This window comes from Eubalaena glacialis, chromosome 19 (genome assembly GCF_028564815.1).
Source record: "Eubalaena glacialis isolate mEubGla1 chromosome 19, mEubGla1.1.hap2.+ XY, whole genome shotgun sequence".
Taxonomy (NCBI): Eukaryota; Metazoa; Chordata; class Mammalia; order Artiodactyla; family Balaenidae; genus Eubalaena; species Eubalaena glacialis.
In genome coordinates, this window is record NC_083734.1 from 10,290,267 (window position 1) to 10,305,554 (window position 15,288).

A 15,288-nucleotide genomic window follows, 5' to 3' on the forward strand; every position below is an offset into this window, starting at 1 on the left:
CCCTTCGTACCGAGACCAGGTGGCGGTTGGGGCGCGACCAGCCCGTTTGATTTCCCGCGGCCGGTGGAAAGGGGCGGGGGAGGAGGGGAAAGAGGCCGTCGGCCAATGGGTTGGGCTGGGGCCCGTCACGTGATGGCAACGGGGCGGGGCCCAGGTGTACTTACGAGGCTGCGGGCGGGGGCCTCGGCCTCCGCGCGAAGTCCAGGAGGCGGGGCAGGCTTGCTGGCCAGGGGGGTAGCTCCGCTAGGATTGGCCTGTGGCCGGAAGGCGGGGCCTGCGCGCGCCGCGGCTGCGGGCTGCGATTGGCCTCGGCTCAGGGCCCGCTGCCGGCGTGCAGGCGAGGCTCGGGGCGCGAGGACCAAGCGGGGCGGTGGGTTCGCGAGCCAGGGGGAGGGGCCGGGCCGGTGGCGGCGGCGGAGGAGGAGGAGGAGGTGGCGGCGGGGGCCAGTACTGGGCCCGGCGGGATGAGCGAGGCGGAGGCGGCAGTGGTGGCGACAGCGGCCCCCGCGGCCACGGTGCCCGCGACGGCGGCAGGGGTGGTAGCGGTGGTGGTTCCGGTGCCCGCAGTGGAGTCACAGAAAGCAGGCAGCGGGGCGGGCGGCGGCGGAGTCGGAGCCGCAGCCGCCTCGGGCCCCGCTGCTGGGACCCCCTCGGCGCCGGGCCCCCGCACCCCTGGCAACCCAGCGACGGCGGCCTCGGGGACCCCCGCGCCCCCGGCCCGGAGTCAGGCGGACAAGCCGGTGCTGGGTGAGGGGCGGGGCGCGCGCCAGGGCTGCTCTAAGGGGGTCGGCGGGCTGGGGGAGGGGCATCGTGGAGCCCGGCGGGGTCCGGAAAGCCGAAGGCCGGTTTGGCTCGAGACTCAAAGGACTAACTAGGTTGAGGCCAGCGGACCGAAGTGGGTTCCCCTGGTGGGAAATCCTGCAGTTCTTGGGCGGGAGGGTGTGGTTGGTCTGGTAGGGTCTGGCCACGCCCCCGGGGCGGGAGACTTTGGCCTTGATGACTCGGGTTAGTATTAGGTAAATCTCTGAGACCAGGAAGCAAGTGCACTAGTGATCCTTACACTGGGAGGGCTAGAGAGACCCTCAGTTATGACCTGAGGGCGGAACTTCGTGGACCAGGTGAGTACCCGGTTCTAGGTGAAGGGCCTTGATTTGTAGGATGTGAGGAACGTGCCTTAGAATCGGAAGAGTTTTGAAAGCCTGAGCCCCCCTGTATGGGCGCTTCCATTTACGTAGTGGAACTGGGGTAAGAATGCCTTGAAGCTACTGGGTGAAACTTGGTTGGCGTGAAGTTAAGCTTAATAGGTAATAGGGAGGTAGACTAGATTTTGGAGTGTCTCAAAACTGAGTCAAACTCCCATCTCTTCCCCCATCTTACTGTCCCCACTGCATCCCTGCCTGGCAGCAATCCAAGTCCTGGGCACTGTCAAATGGTTCAACGTGCGGAATGGTTACGGATTCATCAACAGGTATCTGAGGAACCCAGGGAGGGGGTGGAATGGGTACCTTCCAAACTGGCCTGTGGGACTGGACACCTTTCCAGCCTCATCCCTACCCCTACCAAGGCACATGGTTGCAATGTCCAGCTGACGCTGATTAAAAGTCTTTAACCACAGCACAGATGTGAGCAAGACGAAGCCGCCTCCACATCTTCAAGGGCAGCAGAGGGTTAATGATCTAGGAAGTTGGCAAACCTGGCTCTGACCCTCCCAAGCCTGTCTGGGTCACCTTCTGGTTTAGTTTGCCGCCGCCTTTGTGGCAGAATGTACCTGCTCTCTGTGCCTCCGGGCTGGAATCCTCATTCATTTCCTGTTTAGGGCAGCACACTTAGCACTCTCATAACTCATCTCCCTTACGGAGCTGTTAGCTCGTTGAATCAATCCCCCACCTGATGGGACTGCGTCCGGTGGGGGTTGGGGAAGGGAGGCGCCAGCACAGCCTGAGGCTGCTGCTTTCCTTCAGTTCCGCAGCCCCTCCCACCCGCCGCCCCCGCACTGGGCGGGGCCGTAGTGGCGGATTCTGAGCGGAGCCAGGTCTCTCCCAGAGGGCCCTTCCCCAGCCCAGGCACCCTGCCGAGCCCAGACCTCCTGGGAGGTCCCAGTTCCCTCTTAGCAGGCTGACCTTTGTGCAGATCTAAGTGCTTTAAAGCTAGAACACTTGTTCTAGGGAAGGGTCCCTTTCTAATTCTGGAAATGAGGACTCCTGGGAGGTTCTGAGGGAAAACCTCTCCCCTCCCCCACTGGGGTGCTAGGATAAACTGGGGTGCTAGGATAAACTGGGGTGATAGGCAAGGTCGTGACAGATCGAATATTCTCTCTCATCCTTGATCTCTTGGTGTGTTGAGAGGGGGCCTGGGGTTCACCTCCAGGCTGAGAATACAGTTTTGTGGCTGTTTGGAGCAAGTTCTTGACCCATTTTCCCCTCCTCAAACGTGTTCTGCACCTCAACTCCCGTCCGCACTTTCTCCCTCCTTGACTATAGAAGGAAGGAAACCGAGTGGAATTTTCCACCCGTGATATGGGTTGGGGAAGAGGGGTGTTGGCTGGGGACAGTTATACCCAGCACCACCAGGTTCTAAGGTGCCCCGGGGTAGAGGGTGGAGTGCTCAGCAGGTGAAAGCTGGCCCAGCTCCTTCAAGGTGCCTTTGCCTCCCCCCACAGCCCTTTCCTCGTGAAGCCCAGGTTTTTCATGGAGGTTTTAGGGATATTTGCTTCATACCAGCTTCAGGGGGCCCCCGCTGGCTCTTGTCTCACTCCCTGGGCCCTGTTTCACCCCAAGCTGCCATGGAAGGTGGAGAGGATGGGGCCACAAGTCTTAGGAATGGCAGCTAGGGAGGCTTCAGTGGAGGTGAGCGCCTTACCAAAGTCACCCCCTAACAACCCATCCTGTCCTGCAGGAATGACACCAAGGAGGATGTCTTTGTTCACCAGGTAAGAGCTAGGTTGGCTTTCTGAGGGGAGGAACCCGCCCTCTCTGATGGCCTTTGCCCTTATCCTTAGCAGCACAGATCATGTTTCTCCAGCTTTCACCTCCTACCTGGAAATAGTTCCCCCATCCACCCGCCTCAGGTGCCTGTATTAACTGCATTGGCCCCACTTGTGTTGGGTTGTCTCTGTAAGAAACGTACCTGTTGCTCTCTGGGCATGGCACGCTCACTACCTACTGGGACCTGTGAACACCCTCGGAATGAATCACAGGCAGTGTCCAAGGGAAAGGACACAGGCTTGCGCTACTTGGGTGCAGTGGTTCTCAAAGTGTGGTCCCTGCAACAGCAGCATCACCTGACATCCAAATTCTCAGGCCCACCTCAGACCTAGCGAATCAATCAGGCTTGGGGGAGGGACCAGCAGCCTGTTTTTACAAGCTCTCCAGGTGTTTGTGATGCACGCACAGTTTGAGAACCACTGCTTTGGTGGAAAGCGCTCTCAGTGGGATTGAGGTAAGAAGCACAGTACGTTTTACCCACTTTGCAACTTAAGACTCTCTCGGCTTTTTGTTTTGCTTTTGAGTTCATGTTTCTTGCTTCCCTTCTTGAAATCCTTGAGAGGTCGGGGAGGAGGGAGTGTGTCCTGGGGACCATGGTGAAATGCACAGTTGTTTGAAAGCCCCTAGTTTGTGGCTTTTCCCTTGCTAAACTTTGACTGCCTTCTCCTTGCTCCACCCTCCAGCCCCAACCCACAAGTATTCAATAAAATTTTGAAAAGAATGAAATTGGGTGGTGGACCCAGCAGGGGTGCGAGAGACTCCCGGCTGGCTGTCCTCACCTTTCTCCTGGCCTTTCCCTAACCAGACAGCTATTAAAAGAAACAACCCAAGGAAGTTTCTGCGCAGCGTTGGAGATGGGGAGACTGTGGAGTTCGATGTCGTGGAAGGAGAGAAGGTTCGGGGGCTGCGGTGGGATGGAGAAACCACCAAGCCGTGGGAGGGTGGCCTGGAAGTCCCCTGAGGCTCTGGCCGAGGAGCCCAGGCTGTAGGACCAGGACTGTGTCCTCACGCAGACCTTGTCGTCCTTAACGCTCTGGCCGCTCCAAGGGATGTTCTAAAGAACGTGTCCCTGTCACCAGTCAGCAGTATCTGGGTTTCTGTGTAGTTCACCAGATACTCCCATGCCTGTTCTCCGCGGGGGGCCCGTGCCCACATTCTCCTCTCAGAATCAGCCCTCCCGGAGATGGACACCTACTGCCAGCCCTCTTTCTCCCTCCCCACCCCCACCCCACCTCCAGGCTAAACCTCAAGAGGGTCCAGTGGCAGCTATTTGAAAAGGACCAGTTGCAGATGTGGCCCTCCTAGAAGGGTCCGAACACCTGCCACTCCTTCTCTGGGGAGGGTGGAAAGAAGTAGAAGTTAGAGGAACTGGAGGAAAGCTGGAGAGGGGCGTTTAGCTGGAAGGACGGGAAGACAATGATTCAGGCAAGACTGGGAAGGTTGCGCACCTGTTTTTGGAGCAGGTTCTCACCCGTTCCTCCCCACCTCCCCGCGCAGGGCGCAGAAGCTGCTAATGTAACTGGGCCCGGAGGGGTGCCAGTGAAGGGCAGCCGCTATGCCCCCAACCGACGTAGGTTCCGCCGATTCATCCCCCGGCCCCGCCCAGCTGCCCCGCCACCCATGGTGGCAGAGGCTCCGTCGGGCGGGACAGAACCAGGCCGCGAAGGGGAGCGTGCTGAAGACTCCGGGCAGCGGCCCAGACGACGGCGCCCACCACCCTTCTTCTACCGACGGCGCTTTGTGCGAGGCCCTCGGCCCCCCAACCAGCAGCAGCCCATAGAGGTGAGGGGAACTGGGAACGTGGGAACCAGCTGCGAGAGTTGGTGAGGCTGGAGACCAGAGTCCCCAGACGAAGCAGAATGGTGGCCTGGGAAGACCTGCAGACGCCTGGACAGCTGGTGCCACCCGGCTCACCCGGGCCTTTGTGTGTTCTCAGGGCACTGACGGGGCAGAACCCAAAGAGACAGCCCCATTGGAGAGGGACCAACAGCAGGGAGATGAGCGGGTCCCCCCACCCAGATTCCGGCCCAGGTACCGAAGGTAAGACTCCCTGTCTCGGGCTCTGTCTTCCCCTTCGCCAGCCAGTATGGGGACAAGAGGATGGGAGGGGGATGGCCCTGAAGCCAGTGGTCACGAGAGCTGGGTAGCTGAGCGATTACTGCTGAGGTGCCCAGGGGTTAGCAGGCACTGCTGGCGTGGGGTGGGGATGGAGAGGCAGGCTGGTCCACCTCTGCTGGGTGGCCCTGGGAGGGAGGGACGTGGTCCGCACTGGGCTCCTGTCCCTTCAGGGTCCCTGCTTCTCTCCCCAGGCCTTTCCACCTCAGGCCACCCCAGCAGCCCACCACAGAAGGTGGGGATGGCGAGACCAAGCCCAGCCAAGGCCCCACTGACGGTTCCCGGCCTGAGCCTCAGCGCCCACGGAACCGCCCCTACTTCCAGCGGAGACGGCAGCAGCCCCCTGGACCCGGGCAGCCCACAGCCCCGGAGGTGAGGACCTTGGACTGTCAGTGTGTGGCGGGGGAGAATGAAAGAAAAGGCTGGGGCCAACTTGCCTGTCTCCCTTCTTCCCCCACTTCTGTCTTCTTTTCCTTTCCTTTCCCACTCTTTGTCCCCCTTCTCCTGACCTTGCTCCCACCCACCCTGTTTCACGCAGCCTGAACCCAAGAGACAGTATGCCTGGCGGGCACCCCAACCCACCAGGAAACCCCAGCAGAGGCGGTCGAGCCCACGTCACCCCCTGCAGACTCCCTCTCAGCTCTGCTGGGAGCCCCAGCACCAGCCTGTGGATGTGAACTGGGGGAGGAACGGGAAGAGAAAAGGTGGGAGGAGGTTGAAGTTGGGGGCTCCAAAGGACAAGAGGGTCTCAGTCGACCACCCTTGTTCTCTCTAGACCTCGGCCCCCATCAACAGTGGGGACCCCCCAACCGCCATACCGGAGTGATTCCAACTCAAAGGACACCCAGAGCCACCATCTGGTGAGTGGCAAGCCCAGGGCGGGTACCAAGAGGGTGGGGTTGGGGCTGGGCGGTGATAAGCTGCCGGTCGTGATTTTTCTCTCTTCCTCTCAGGTATCTGCCAGTTTTTCCAACTGACCTGTATCCTACCCAGCACCTCCCTCCCCGCTTTCCCACAGTTCATGACATCAAAACACCAGCTTTTCCCCTTTTTCCTGGAGACTCAGGAGGGCCAAAGCAACAGCCTTTGGCTTTTTTTCCTCTCTCTCCCTGACCAAGGGTTAAAGAAAGGGATCCATCCTTATTGTTCAGAGGCACCAACTCCCTCCCCTAAATCAGGCTGAGAAGGAACCAGCCAGCTTTTACCTCTTCCTGGTTGTTTTTCTTTCCCCTCCCAGTTTATTTTTTGTTTCCCCACTACCCCCTACCTCTGAAGCCATTTTATGAACTGTCATGTGCCACCTGAGCCTCCAGTAAAAACAAAAACAGGCTTTCCTGTTGTCTTGGTCTCTGCCTCTTTTCTGTTCAGAGCCTCGCTGGTAACTCCCTGTAGAGGGGGGCGGCGGCAGGGCCTGCGCTCGGATCCTTGTGCCCACGTTTCTAGCTGTACGGCTCTGCAGAAGTGCCTTCATCCCTGTGAAGTTGACTTTTCCCATCTGTGAAACGGGGCTAATGCCTCCCTGGCAGAATGAGTGTTTCCTGAAGTGCCGAGAGCAGCGTCTGGCACCTGCAGCGTCACCTTACCGAGCGTTTACTACCGTTAAGGAAAGCAGTGACTACAACTCTTTAGGTGGGGGGGTGAGTGAGTGACAGCATCCAGAGGGTTCTGCGGCCTCGAGCTGAGGCAGGATGGAGAGGAGACGGGGGTTGGGGTGGCTATGGTCCCTGCCTCAGCCCATCCCGGAGTGTCTTCACATGACAGGATGCTCATCTCATACAGTAACTTTATATACGGATCTATATATATATACATTTAGTACAACAGACCTTCAGTTTTTTCTCCCTGCCCCTTCTTTTTCAAACATATACAAAAATATCTGAAGGCTCCTCCCAGCCCAGCGTTCACAGGCAGCCTTTCAAATCCCTCTTTCCCTTAGTTGGTCAAAAGCCTTTGGGTACAACACCCTCCCGGGATGGGAGAGGAGAAGAGAGCTGGGGCCCCCATCTGGCAGCCTTGGGGAGCAGCTGGGGTGGGGCCCGGAACCCTGAGTCTAGAGAGGCGCCTGCTGTCCCTTCCTCTCCCCACATGTGGATGTGTCTTCCCTCTCACCCCGGAAGGCCGAGCAAGAGGACTGAGCCTGCAGTGAGAGAGGTGAGGTTAGACCTTGGGAGGGGTGCGTCCTTTGCCCTGGAGGGGACAAGACAGACCCCCCCCCCCCCCCGCTTTCACCCAGAGTCTGTGGCAAGAATTCAGAGAAAGTGCCAGAGTGGGAGGAGTCCAAGGTGGCAGGAACTGGATATCTCTTCTCCTGTCCTGCTCTTGGCTTCAGTTCACGCCCACCGGAAAGTCAGTCTTAGAGCCTCTCCTCCCTATAATCCCCCTACTCTGGCCGGGGGCGGAAGTATCCTGGAGCTGGGGTGGGGTGCGGGTGGGCTACAGAGGAAGGAGGGGACGAGAAGGGAGAATGGCCCACCCCACGGCCACAGCCTAACCACAACACAAATAATCCAAGAGTCACACGAGGGGAATGAGGGGGGTGCTCAGACCACCCTTCCCTCCAGCTTCCCAATTCCACCAGGCTGCAGGGGGTTTCTCCACCCTGGAAGTAATGGGGAAGAGAGGGTTAAAGTGCTGCAGAGAAAAGGAGGGGGTCTCTGGGCGGGTTGAAGAACTGGCTCTCCCGCCCCTGCTTGGCCCCTCAGTCATTCTCATCTGGCCCTAAGTACTCAAGCTCTGTGCTGGGTTTCACCTCCTGCTCTAAAAGAGAGGGTGTCCGGCGGAAGGCGGCTGAGATCTGGTCAAACGTCCGTCCGCGGGTTTCAGGCACTTTTAAGAAGGTGAAGACGAAGAAGCCAAGCAGGAGGACCGCGAATAGAAGGAAGACGTAGGGACCCATAGCATCCTGGGACAAGTGGAGAAAGAGGTGTTGACAGAGGGGAGGGAACGGGTGGCCTCAGGCAAGCCAGGGACTAAGGCCTTCACAGGGATACTGCACAAAGCAGGTGGCTCCTTTGCGGGTCAATGGAAATTACCAGAATTTAGTGAGAAAAGAATTATCTGAACCCCAACTCTCCTGGTTTTTCCCTCTCTTACCATCCTGAGTCACTGAAGTCAGAGTGGATTCCCGGCCATTTGCAGTATTAATATGAAGTTTGTAATATTACTCCTAGTCTAAGTAAGTTATGCCACTAGTTTGTTAAGAAACCTCTGTTGTTATCCAATCTAGGTCAGTTCCCTTCTTTGATTCTGGTGGAACAGGTGGTCTTCAGGACCCACGTGGTCCACCAAAGTGATCCCCAGACCAGCACGCTATGGGCAGGAGAAAGGGGGAAATGCTGACTGGAAAGCAACTGGGCTAGTTGTGAGTGTGAGTTGCCGTCCTCTGGCTGACCATGTGGGAGATGGAGACAGGGCAGGGGACCTACCGCAACATACTGGAAACCCATGCCAATGATGAAGTTGCATGTCCAGTTGGAGAAACCAGCCACAGCCATGGCTGCTGGGCGGGGTCCCTGGCTGAAGAGCTCGGCCACGATGAACCAGGGGATGGGGCCAGGGCCAATCTCAAAGAAGGCCACAAAGCCAAAGATGGCCACGATGGAGACATAGCTCATGGCTGGAACCTGCTCCTGGGGGCCAGGCAGGGAGGGTGGAGAATTCAGGTCAGGTCTTTCTGGATCTTCCTTTGCCCTCAACCCAGCAAACTGGCATCTACCCCTCCCAGCCGCTCACGGGGGGCCGGCCACCCTTGGTTAGAATAGGTCCTTGAGCATTTGACATTCAGCTGGCCACCCTTTGCCAATTCAGGGCAGAGGGAACATGTGGTCTCCCAGCTCTTATGACTCTGGATTCCCACTTGGTTCTAGAGCGGGGTCCTTAGGAATTATTATTGGTCCTGGGGCTTGACAGGGGCTCTCCTCCCTGGCTGCCAGGATTGTGCTACAGCTTCCACCCAGAGGAGGAAGTGCAGCCTGGGTCCCTTGGTAGCACGGTCCTGGCATACAGCCTGGCCTCAGGATCAAAGGCATGTATGTTGAGGCATGGCCCTGGCTGCCCACAGAGCCCCTTGGGGCAGTTCCCCTGGGTTGGGCCGCGGGTCCCCTTCCCTCTCCCTAGGCCTCACCAGCAGAAGCAGAGCCACGGTCATCAAGATGGCACAGCCACACATGCCTGCTAGGCCCAGGAGTTGGAGGGTCCGGCGCCCAGCCCGTTCCACCAAGAACACCTGAGGGGAGAGTCAGGGCTTGCAAGGGGCCTTTAAGGCTTGGGAAGTGGGAGGGGTTAGGTGGGTGGGGCCAACCAAGAGCTGGACCTCCAGGAATCCCAGGGCTGTGAAACCAATGGTGGGGGCCCTTCCAGAGGCCAGCAGTTACCGAGACCAAGGTGAAGACCGTGTTGACCACACCGGCTCCGATGGTGGCGTAGGCTGGTTGCCCTACCCCCGCCGTCTCAAAGATGCTGGTTGAATAATAGAAAACCTAGAGGTGGGCGAGAAGAAAAGGGGATGGCAGGGATGGCAGGGATGGCAGGGATGGCAGGGATGGGTCCCTTCCTCCCTTGCAGCCACTCCAAGCTGGACTGACCCTGAATTTTAATGGAGGGGGCTTGCTCCCTCCTTCCCTCCTCTCAGGCTCTTCCCTGACCCTTGCCCTTCCTGGAGGCTGCTGCATACGTACTGCGTTGATGCCCGACAGTTGCTGGCTCAGCTGCAGCACAATTGCAATGACGAGGGGTTGCCGGTGGATGTGGCTGCCCAGGAGCTGGAGCAGGGACAGTGGCCGCTCACGCTCCAGCTTCCGCTTCTCCTCCTTCAGCCCAGCCAGCGCTTCAGACACGTCGGCCCGGCCTGTCAGGCGCTTCAAACCTGGAGGTGAGGAGGGTCAGGTCTGAGAGGGCAGGGAGGGGGCCTGGGAGGAGGACAGGCTCCAGCAAGATGGCGCGGGAGCTCACTCTTTCTGGCGGGCCCCTCCAGGTTCCGGATAATGTAGAGGTAGCGGGGGCTTTCTGGGCAGAAGGGCAGCAGGACCAGCTGCAGGAGGGCAGGCAGCGTAGTGATGCCCAGGAGTAGTGGCCATAGGGTAGCAGTGCCCAGTATGGACTCCAAGCCCAGCACCTGTGGCAGAAGGGTGGGAGGGAGGGCAGGCCGTTCAGCCTGTCCCCAGAGCCCCACCCCAACCCCCTGCCCAGCCTCCCGTGAGGCCAGGTCCAGTCACCTGGGCGATCAGGATGCCAATGACAATGGCCAGTTGGTTGAGTGTCCCCAAGGCGCCCCGCAGGTGAGTGGGGGCGATCTCCCCCACGTACATGGGCACCAGCCCCGACGTCAGCCCTGGGCAGAGGGAAGGAGAGAGCTTCTGAGGGCAGCTGCCCACTCTGACCCCCAAGCCCAGGGAGAGTGAAGGAGAGCAAGGCACTGGGCGCGACCACAGTGCCCGCGGGTACCTGAGTAGGCGCCAATGAGGAACCGTCCAAGAATGAGCAACTCGTAGGAGGCAGCCGCCTTGGCCAGGCCCATGAGGGCGCCCCCTAGCACTGCCAGGGCGTTGTTGAACAGCATTGCCCTCTTCCTGGCAGGCAAAGAGTGGGGCTGTGAGAGTTAGGGCACTGGTACTCTGGCTCCCTTCCTGTTCTCCCTTGCCCTCCAGCCCCATACCTTCCCAGCCACTGAGAGATGACGCCAATCAGGAAGGAGGAGATCATGCCACCCACAGAGAAGACGGCCACGGAGAGAGCCCAGAGCATGGTGAGGGTGCCTGGTGGGATGGAGCCGGGTCCCTCAGGCCCCTGCCTCCCCAGCCACGTCTCATTGTAGCTCTGTTCAATCACCTGGGGGACAGCACAGGAGTTATTCCCTGCAGACTCCTTCCTCTCTGCTCACCCCCAACACCCCCTGCCTTGTCTGGGCACCCCACTCTGCTGGCTGTAGCCCCTCACCTTCTGAGGGGCATTGATGACCCCGATGTTGTAGCCAAACTGCAGGGAGCCGAGCACAGCGGAGAATACGGCGAGGACCAGGGTCCCAGTGACTCGTTGCTGGGGGGGCTCCCCATCCTGGGCAGGCGGAAGCAGAGAGGAGGCATATCACATGGAATCATGGCATCTTTTCTTCCTCCAGGGGCCCAGGCCCAGCAGGAGCCTTGAGATGCTAGGTTCCATCCAACATGTTGGGCGAGGGAAAGTGGGCCATATTAGGAATTGCTTGAAGATCTCAACGTAAACAAGAGCAGGAAGAACCCGAGAGTACCAGGGCATGGAGGAGAAACTGATGTTTGAGTCCAGTAGGCAGAGAAATGTTTGAGGACCTGGGGCTCACAATTCCTCTGTGACCTTGGGACAGGCTTGGCCTTACAAGACCTGAGTTCAGATTTGTGTGACCTTGGGTAAGTCACTGCCCCACTCTGAACTGGGGAGATAGGGGTGATGTTGCCTAATTTGCCTACCTGTCAGTGAAAGTGTGAAAATCAAAATCAAACGTTAACAGTGTCCCCAACAGTGCTGGTTTTATAAAGTGACAAGTGCATTATCGTCATCAGCCTGTGTCCTCTCCTCTCCCATCTGGGGGTTCTCTCCGCGGGCTCCCGGAAGCCCCCAACAGGCTCAAGAAAGGCAATTCCCAAAAGGACATCGAGGTCATTCCTCCTGGCCTATGGCCTTCTCTGTCTCTGCCCCGGCTTCCCTTCCCCCTCTAAGCTGCGACGAAGGGCAGGGGGCCATGCTGGCTTTTGCCTGGGAGAGCCTTGCCCAGGGGATGGGGGCAGGAAGGTGGTATGAGGTGCGGTAGCGGTGGTGGCTCATCGCTGGCGGCACAGACTGTCTCCAAACGGAAACCTGAGCTGGGGGAGGAAGGGCTGACACTCCCCTCTACCCCTCCACCAACCGTGGGGCGAGGGAAAGTTCAGCGTCCTGGAGGACTGCCAAGAGTGGGGGGGGGGCTACGGAGAACCTCCGGTCCTCGAAAAATTGCGGGCGAGCCGAGACAGACGGACAGCTGCTGGAGGGCAAGACCCGCCTGGATCTGCTTTCTTGAGGGCAGAGTGTCCACGATCCCGGCGCAACTCGCTGCCAACTAGAGAAGGGAGCGAACCCTGGACTCGCAGAATCCAGCCGTGGTCCTAGCTCCCGAATAATCCCCCAGACCCGCTATGCCTCTTGGAGGGACTGGAATCCGACCGTCACGGGTTGTCCAGCCCGGCTATAAATAGCCAGTCCCCCACCCCCTGCGTCTGCGCAAGGACCGCCCCCTAGCTGACCCCAACCGCGACCCCAGCCCGAGAAAAGCGGGACCCGTGTCCGCGTCCCGCCCCCGCATGCCAAACCCTACTTCGGAGCCGATCTGTTGGAAGCCCGACGGCATCTTGTCTTAGGAACTGGAGACGCACGAGCTGCCGTAGATGAGAGGGAGGCGACTAGGGGTCTGCGGCCCTAGCCTTGGCGGGCAGAGGGAGCGGGGGCGATGGGGGTCGCGGAGCTTTGTGCGGATGGTGAGCCTGGCGGGACCCACAGCCACAAGCCGAGGAGCCAGAGAGCAGCTCCCGGGGATCTGGCTGAGCCTGGCCGGCTGGGGAAAGACCCGAAGAGCAGCCCCGGCGGTCCCCAGGGCCACGCCTTTCACAGCACCCATTGGCCAGGAGCCCGCACACCCCAGAAGGCCACGCCCCTCCTTGAGGCTGAGAGTTTGGCACCTGCTGTAGGGTAGGCCAGCGAAGCCACGCCCGTCAGCGTGCCCGGCGAGACACGCCCCTCGGGTTCCCGCCGGCCTCCGGCCCGGATGTTTTGAAAAGGGGGTCCTGGGACCCTTGGAGGCCAAGTTCCCCTCAGTGTGAGGACTCCGCCCACCGCCCAAGGTTCGGGGCTGAAGAAGCGACTTCAAAGTCCTGCGCGGCGGCTCGAGGCGGCGGGGTCCGAGAGGAAGGGACGGACCAGGTACACTTGCCCGGGAGAGAACTCGGGCCCGAAACTGCGCGAGCCGGCGCGCGGGGTGGGTGCGGAGCAATGGCCTGGAGTAACCCACAGTGGTTATTTTTAGCTCCCACATTGGGAGACGCCAAATGTCAGGTCCCGGGTGTCCCGGCCGGTCCCGGGCGGGGGAGGGCAGGGAGACGGAGCCTTAAAGGATCCGTGACACGCTTCCCACGCGGAGATGGCCTTGAGCACAGGAAATTCCGTTCCTAGCGGGTCGGGTGTCTGGCCTTGGTGGTTCTCTTTCCATGCATCCCTGCTCTGGGCACTGTCTATCTGGCCCTTCCCCTACACCGGTTCCCCACGTTGGTTCCTGGAGGCGGCCCGAGGGACAGGTGGTCACACCAACCACGTCACCAGTCCTGAGGCCCCTGAGCCGCCAAGAATGTGCTGGCCGCGTGGACGACTTGGACACGCTCTCTAGAGGTCGCTCCGGGTTTGAATCCCCAGCTAAATCCTGCCCAGCGAGGAGGGCGCGACCTAGAGGTGGCGAGTCCCCAGAGCAGCGGAACACTCCGAGTACAGAGATCGCGCGCCTGGGAAAACGGGACTCGGAAGCGCGGGGCTTTAGTGCCACCTGGAGGGAGAACGCGGATCCGCAGCGGATCGGGCCAGGGTGGTCTCCGGCCCACTGTCCCCGTCATTCTACCTCTCTAAGGCTTCCATTACTTCCAGCCCAGGCCTCTTTCTGGAGCTCCAGATCCGACTGTTCAGCTGCCGCGTGGGCGGGCAGCTCACATGATCAGCGTGTCCAAACCTGCTCCTCCTGCTAACTTCCTCATCCCAGTGAATGGTCCTATTAGCCATCCTGTCACTCCTATCAGAAGGAGGAAGTCATGCTTGATTTCTCCTCTCCTGCACCCGCCCCCCCCCCTTTATCCAGTTAGTTATCAGCGTTGGTGTTTTGACCTCCTAAACTCTCATATTCATCTGATTTTCTCCACCTGTACTGTTGCCACTTTGGTCCGGACCACCATCACCCTGACTGGTCTCCCTGCTCCTCCTCTTCCCCAACAGGGAGGGCAGAGTACCATACAAAACAGTCCAACCTCTCACTCACGCTCCCCCCAAAAGTCTCTGTTGCCTACTGTCAAGTTCAAACCCCTTTTCAGAGTGAACAAAACCTCCTGCCTTTCCTCTTCTATCTCTGCCTCACGTTCTGTCCTCTCCCCTCGAGTTTTAGTCAATTCCTAACTACTTCTTGTACCTAGAACACACTGCTGTTTCACTCCTTGGTGCCTTTGCCATGCTAATCCCTCAGTCTGCAATACCAGAGGACTCCTATTCATCCTCCAAAAAAAGCTCACCCTCTCTGTGATACCTTCCTTGGCCTTCCTCCAGAAATCCATGTGTCCCCAGGACTTCCCTGGTGGCACAGTGGTTAAGAATCTGCCTGCCAATGCAGGGGACATGGGTTCGAGCCCTGGTCCGGAAAGATCCCACATGCCACGGAGCAACTAAGTCCGTGTGCCACAACTACTAAGCCCGCGCTCTATAGCCCGCGAGCCACAACTGCTGAGCCTGCGTGCCACAACTACTGAAGCCTGCACGCCTAGAGCCCATGCTCTGCAACAAGAGAAGCTCCCGCTCACCACAACTAGAGAAAGCCTGCGTGCAACACAATGAAGACCCAACACAGCCAAAAATAAATAAATAATTAAAAAAAAAAAAGTCCATGTGTCCCCAATATAGTGTATTGTCATCATTTCTTCTCTGCATCTTAACCTTGAGGACAGATGATCATCTTGTTTACCTCTGTATCCCCAGCACCCAGCCTAGGGGTGGGCACTCAGTAAATGTTTGTTGAACGAATGGAATGAGGGTCTGCTCCTGATGGCCAAGAATGCGGATTAGGGAGCAATCACAAAGCGGGGAAACCTTTGGTGAATGGCTCCACATATCTGACCAAGGGGATGTAGATGAAGAACTAAGGTCTGCTGGTTGAGGAGAACCAATCATTTATGAGCAGAAAGGAGCAGAAGCGATTGATGGAAGCGGAGAGGGACCGGTCAGGAAGGTAAAAGGAAAGCCAGGGATGCTGGAATACCACAAAGGGAGGAGGACAGGGAGAGAGGAAAAGCCAAGAAGGGTGCCAAGAGGAAAAAAGGGAGTTAGGGGGAGGCACAGATTGGGGGCAGATGATAAGTCAGTGTAGCAGGTGGAGTGCAGGGCTGGGGTCTGTCCTGGCACTCAGGGCACAGCACATTCCTGATCTCATTCAGATGCTGTG

At 58.9% G+C, this 15,288-nt stretch overlaps 2 protein-coding genes across 3 annotated transcripts; one reads left to right on the forward strand and one right to left on the reverse strand.

The window, feature by feature from the left end:
• The first annotated feature begins 455 nt into the window (after window positions 1-455).
• Window positions 456-6,421, forward strand: YBX2 (Y-box binding protein 2). The gene is made up of 9 exons (XM_061175519.1): window positions 456-747; window positions 1,405-1,468; window positions 2,896-2,929; window positions 3,790-3,879; window positions 4,482-4,766; window positions 4,921-5,024; window positions 5,294-5,471; window positions 5,875-5,959; window positions 6,053-6,421. Exons 1-8 carry the CDS (start codon window positions 465-467, stop codon window positions 5,923-5,925), a joined length of 1,089 nt encoding a protein of 362 aa, XP_061031502.1. The 5' UTR covers window positions 456-464; the 3' UTR covers window positions 5,926-5,959; window positions 6,053-6,421.
• Window positions 6,422-7,641: 1,220 nt separating this feature from the next.
• Window positions 7,642-12,645, reverse strand: SLC2A4 (solute carrier family 2 member 4). Of its 2 annotated transcripts, XM_061177054.1 has the most exons (12): window positions 12,421-12,645; window positions 12,043-12,165; window positions 11,034-11,150; window positions 10,753-10,925; window positions 10,542-10,666; window positions 10,313-10,428; window positions 10,050-10,212; window positions 9,776-9,963; window positions 9,473-9,577; window positions 9,223-9,324; window positions 8,525-8,728; window positions 7,642-8,001 (listed from the first exon to the last, which is right to left on the reverse strand). In XM_061177054.1, the coding sequence occupies exons 1-12, from the start codon at window positions 12,451-12,453 to the stop codon at window positions 7,798-7,800; spliced, it is 1,653 nt and encodes a 550-aa protein (XP_061033037.1). In that variant the 5' UTR covers window positions 12,454-12,645; the 3' UTR covers window positions 7,642-7,797. The 2 variants fall into 2 exon arrangements, with proteins under 2 accessions (XP_061033037.1, XP_061033038.1); XM_061177055.1 differs by lacking the exon at window positions 12,043-12,165.
• Between the last annotated feature and the right edge of the window lie 2,643 nt (window positions 12,646-15,288).